At 28.7% G+C, this 5,768-nt stretch overlaps 1 protein-coding gene across 1 annotated transcript in view; it reads right to left on the reverse strand.

Moving 5' to 3' along the window:
* Nucleotides 1-625: 625 nt before the first annotated feature.
* LOC105626875 (neuropeptides capa receptor-like) overlaps nucleotides 626-5,768 on the reverse strand; it is a 9,395-nt gene continuing 4,252 nt past the window's right edge. Inside the window, 6 exon segments of the mRNA XM_012208169.1 lie at nucleotides 626-881; nucleotides 1,057-1,354; nucleotides 1,357-1,377; nucleotides 1,978-2,226; nucleotides 2,514-2,713; nucleotides 2,800-2,890. Coding sequence (XP_012063559.1) covers nucleotides 626-881; nucleotides 1,057-1,354; nucleotides 1,357-1,377; nucleotides 1,978-2,226; nucleotides 2,514-2,713; nucleotides 2,800-2,890 — 1,115 coding nt within the window.

Here is a 5,768-nt window from a genome sequence, read left to right on the forward strand (position 1 = left end):
ACCCCCCCACCCACACACACACACACACACACGCACGCACGCGCGCGCGCGCGCGCGCACACATAAAAGGGAATATTGTTTTATGTCGAAAGATAATAATTGTTACATATAACGTTTTACTTGTGCAAAAAAATGTATATTACAAATTGATAATTAACTGATTAGAAATTAGCTGATACCATTGCTGAAACGAGCTAGAACTTAGAAAGGATTTTTATTGAAAACTCACTTGAACGATTTATTACTGCTATAAATTTATCTTTATTAAAGTACATTTGCTGATGTAAAGAATATTTCGTATGGAAAATATCAGCATTTCGTATGTGTAAAAATATTATTCTCGTGTCAGAATTTCAACTTTTGCTTTATAAAACTGCATAAATTCACAAACGTATAAAATAAACATCAGGTATACAATAAAATTTATTCTGAAATAAATAGTATAACATAAATTTTAGCGCGTTATTATAATCAATAAAAAATAATTTAAGCTATCTATCTACTTATTTACAATATGATAAAACCTTTCAGACACACTTATAATCAATCATTCGAATATGTCTAGTTTTATTTACAGCGACACGCATTATAACTGTATATCTAAATAAAAACGAATGAAAATAGATCACAGATTGCTTTTAGCTTATACGGAAACACTCTCTTCCGATCTTTTTGTGGACATTGTGCTTTCGATGCTAGGCTGATGAATGAGGACATGCCCTCGTTCAAAGAGAAACATCGAGGATGAATCCTCCTTTTGTAACAAGTAAGTATTTTGAGGAAAATTGCTTGCATTTCCATTATTTCTGCTGGTATCCTTGATATTTTCTTGTCGGCTCGACGTAAAACAAAGTACATCTTTGACTTGAGCAATCGTATGCCTAAAGAAAAAATATAAAATAATTATTGTAAATTACAATATATAGAGTTTAAAAAAAAGGATCATGTTTCGACAAACATGTTTTATAGAATATAAAATTATTATATATCTAATATTAAAATTACATTTATTTGGTATGAAAATTTTATACTTTTAAAATTTTATTACTTTCCTACCTAACAGAGCATATATTTCGATCATGAGGTTCGTTCAAGGAATCGCATCTGTGCGGATGAGATTTTTTAATCTTCAAAATTTTATTCGCTGGCCTTCTCATTCTGCAGCCTATTGTTCGTTTGAATGCATGGCGATATTTGATGCTCATCAAATTGTAAAGAATCGGATTAACAATAGTACTGAAGTAATATAGACAGCCGCTCAAAATGTAAAGCCATTCATTTAAATCTGGATAATAATCAGAATCTTGTGCGTAGATGTAAAGCAAACGCTGGGCGTGAAACGGGGCCCAGCAAAGAAAAACATGATAACAACCGCACCTAAAAAAAATCACGTCTGGAATTTTAAAACTTAAAGTTTAATTATTAAGATTTTAATTATTAAGATTATTAATTAATAAATGCCTTAGAGAGGCTAAAAACAAACTAAGAATAATTAAGGTGATGAAAGTAATAAAATATATTTAATAAATTAGGTATTACATAAGAATTCCAAACAAAACTAGTTTCATTACTATGTTTATTGCAGTCGCAAAACAAATTAGACACAAACGCAATTAGAATTTAAATTATATTACAAAAATATTTATAATCATAATGTAAAAAAAAATGAAAAACGAAGTAATCAGAATATAATTATATCCACCTTATTTTTAATCGACAAAGCATCATGGTCGCAAGAATGCTAGCAAACATTGATTACTCACTCTTTTTTATTAAGGTTGTTAATATCGAAAATAAGAAACAAAAAAAATATAATGAATCAAATCATCGCTAACAAGAATTACAGTACGATTATTGTGATTAGATTTATTATTCAGTACTCGACAATTTTTCAATTATCGCTACAATTAAATTAGAGAAAAAAAATAAATTGACCATGATTATGATTAAAGAGATTAAAAATCATGATTATCATACTTAACATCCTGATGACAGACTTTCTGGATTGAATCTGTCGATGATCGCCATGAACAGAGGCTTGTATCGGACCAAGTACTTCCTTGGTACTTCTTTTAATTTTTAATCCCATCCTCACATATACTACAAGGATTATAAGCATCGGTATCAAAAAGAATACGATGCAACTGAGCTCATAAAGAGGAAATTTTGGCATATCAGGCAGAAGCATCGCGCAAATTGCCGAATTGGTTGAGTAATTTCCTGATCCTGAAAAGAGTATTTGATATTTTAACATACATCAGATAGTTATTTTAAATAAATTTGTGTACTGAAACTGTAATTTAAATAATTAGATTTTGAATATATTCGGAATTCAATTTTAAGTATTTCGCATTTGTTGCATACAAAAGAAAATTTTGAGAAAGAAATGAACAGTCAATACAATGACAAGCTTTTAATGCAAGTTTAAGACTTGAGATTACAAAAGATTTGAATAAATTATTTATCGGATATTGATTTACGATAATCGCAAGGAATTAATATGTCGGCTTAACCTGGCGGATATTCGACGAAATTGACCTTGGTATAAATTGCGAACGGTGTGGCCAAGACAATTGCAATCGACCAGGCTGCAAAGATAAAATGTGTCGGTCTTTTGAGACCGCTCATCGAATAGAGGTGCAATGGATGACAGATGGCCAAATACCTTTCCATAGAAAAAGCCACAATTGTAAGAACCGATACGTAGGATGACCTGTGAAAATTGATGCCCAGATTTAAGGAAGAGTGTCAGATTCTTCATTTTCTGGAATACAAAGAACCAGACGAGGTATTTCTTACATTTCTGACACATACGCCCGAATTTTACATAATCCTGTGCCAAGGACCCACGGATATTGCTGCCAGAATACACTTAGTTCATTAGGGAGACCTAGAATAATTAATTAACGTTAGGGATTTTGATTAATAAATTATTTTAACTCTCGAAAACTTTTACTCTCTAAAACTTTTTTACTCTGAAGAATGAAATCTTACTCTTAAAGATAAAAAATTAAGTCACTCTTTTTCAAGATTGGCTCAATTTTCACCCTTTAGATCGAGATTCCACTTTTCAAAGAACACACAAAAGTCAACAAAAAATCAAAATGATTTATTTTGATTTTTAACATCAATAAAAAGTTAAATTTCGTATTTAAAAAAAATCATCCTTTTATGACATCACAAATAAAGCATCATTTTAACTTTCTCTTGAATTGATGTGTTCCATGGGAAAGAGTATACATTCATTAAATTTTCTATGAGGCAAACTGAAAATACCCAAAAGATTCTGTAACGTAAAAAACATAAAAGAAAAAGTAAAAAGAAAATATGATTAATTTGGAGCCCTATAATGTATTCATTGAAAGAATATAAGAATGATTAAATTTATGCGAACATATATTTAATTAACTGTCCATCTGTGTAATCTGAATCTTTTTTTGGTACAATTCTAACAGCAATATTTCCATTCCATTCAACTATAATTCAAGTTTGTTTAACATAAAGGACGCAGAGACTGATTCATTCTTCTAAACATCTTGTTAAAAACTTTTCTACTTAAAAACTTTGAGTCTATATAAGAGACTATTAACTATTTGGTATTATAATATATAGATTTATAATATATAGAAATTATTATAATATACAGAAATATTGAAAAATAATCCCTTTTTTCACATTTTCTGAAAACTCTTAGAACAGTAAAAAAAAATTTGAACTGGACAAAGAGAGTAAAAATATAGTATAATTGCAGACGGAAAGTTAAATATATAAATATATAAATATTATAAATATATAAATACATAAATTTTCTGTAATGGGCAAGAAAATTATAAGAATGTTATCACTTTTTAAAGTTTAGCTCTTCTTTTTCGCAAAATTTGAGATACAGTTCTCGCCTCCTGCTTCAATTTCTTATTCTTTTCACATTTTTAATTACTTTACTAATGTAAGGTAACCGATCCAATATGGATGTGTACTCAAAATGCCTTATTCGTTTGTAATTACGTGATTAATTCCATAGATAGCAGTAGTAGCTCGTGCTACTTTTTATCTGACTAGATTGCATCAATATATCGGTCAATTTGTTCATTTTGTTATCGTCAGTAAAACAAAATGCAGAATGTCGTAATATTTCGTAAATAATTACTTTCTATAACTACCAAAAAATTATTAATTTTGATATGTTACTGTAGATCTGTATTCATATTTTACAACTTTATATATTTAGTTAATATTTTTATCACAATGTTCTGTCTATAATTAAAAAGAAGAGATAATAGAATCGGCCAATCTAGGCATGCCTAAGCATGCTGAATGTATACGCATCGATTATTTTTTTTTTATATTTTTGTTATTCTATATCGTGAATTCTAATTTATCTGCTAAACATCGTGAAAATAAATAAATTAATAGATAAATGTGTGTATGTTATGTAAATAAATAAATAAATCCATTGTCTGGAAAAAATAATATTTTTTTGTAATACTTCTTTGTGCGTTCTTATCTCTCAATAAACATATATCAATATATTAATAAACTTATAATCTTCTCGTATAAAATCTACTCGTATAAAAATAATATTGCATGGATCACTTTATTTTTCACTTTTTTTAACATTTTTACAAAAACTAAGGAAACATACTTAGGTCATATTGAATATATATGTATCTAGCATGCGTAGAATACTTTTATAAATCTTTACACTACACCTATATAAATATTTGAATATGTCTCATATTTTTCATTAACATTCAGAAATGTTTCTTCTTTTGAATATCACTGCTAATCAACTTTGGACTCGGCAAAAAATTAGAAAAAAATTGCAAAACTTAGTAGGAACATACAGGGTTTACATCAGCACATTAAAGTTTTGTACGACATGCTCTCGGATAAATACTTGTCTAGTCTCCTTCCTCTCTTCTTCCTTCATATGGATGTAAATTAATTTTTCGAAAAACAGATTTACGACTAACTTAAACCCGGCTGGTAATTAGCGCGAAAGCATCACCGTATCATGACAATATTAACGAGGTTGCGCGTTTGCGCAAATTAAAATAACTTTCATTCATTATATATCTTCGCCGTAGAAATAAACTGAACATTCGCTGCATATCATTGTAAGTCGAATAAACTCCATTCAAGCACCATTCAAATGTTTTTGTTTTAATTAATGAATTATATATATAATATTACGTGAAACGTTTATACAACAAGATGAATCTTTGTGACGAGTCTTACAGCGCAATCTAATATTTTTATTCTACTGTTTGTCCATTAATGGAACATCTTTTTTCTTCTACTGCTTTTGTACTAACTTTTCGCTTGCTTTCTTTCTTTCTTTCTTCATTAATTTTTTTGTTCGTGGTTCTAAGATGGTTCTTTTAACAATAATTTAACAAAAATGAAGATCTGAATGAAAATGTTAGAAATATTAATATAATACATCTCTTACAGAATTGAACTAAAAAACAAGCACCATATTATTAACAGTAATAAAAGTTATGAGTATACTCAGAATTTTAGTCTCAAGAGGGAGAAAATTTATTTTCATATGTATTAAAATAATATATTAAATATATATATGTATGTAATATATATATATATATATATATATGTATATAACATTTGTATTATTAAATACAACATAATTTTCTTTGTGTGTGTGTGTGTGTGTGTGTGTGTGTGTGTGTGTGTGTGTGTGTGTGTGTGTGTGTGTGTGTGTGTGTGTGTGTGTGTGTGTGTGTGTGTGTGTGTGTGTGTGTGTGTGT

The sequence above is a fragment of the Atta cephalotes genome, assembly GCF_000143395.1.
Source record: "Atta cephalotes unplaced genomic scaffold scaffold00001, whole genome shotgun sequence".
NCBI lineage: Eukaryota > Metazoa > Arthropoda > Insecta > Hymenoptera > Formicidae > Atta > Atta cephalotes.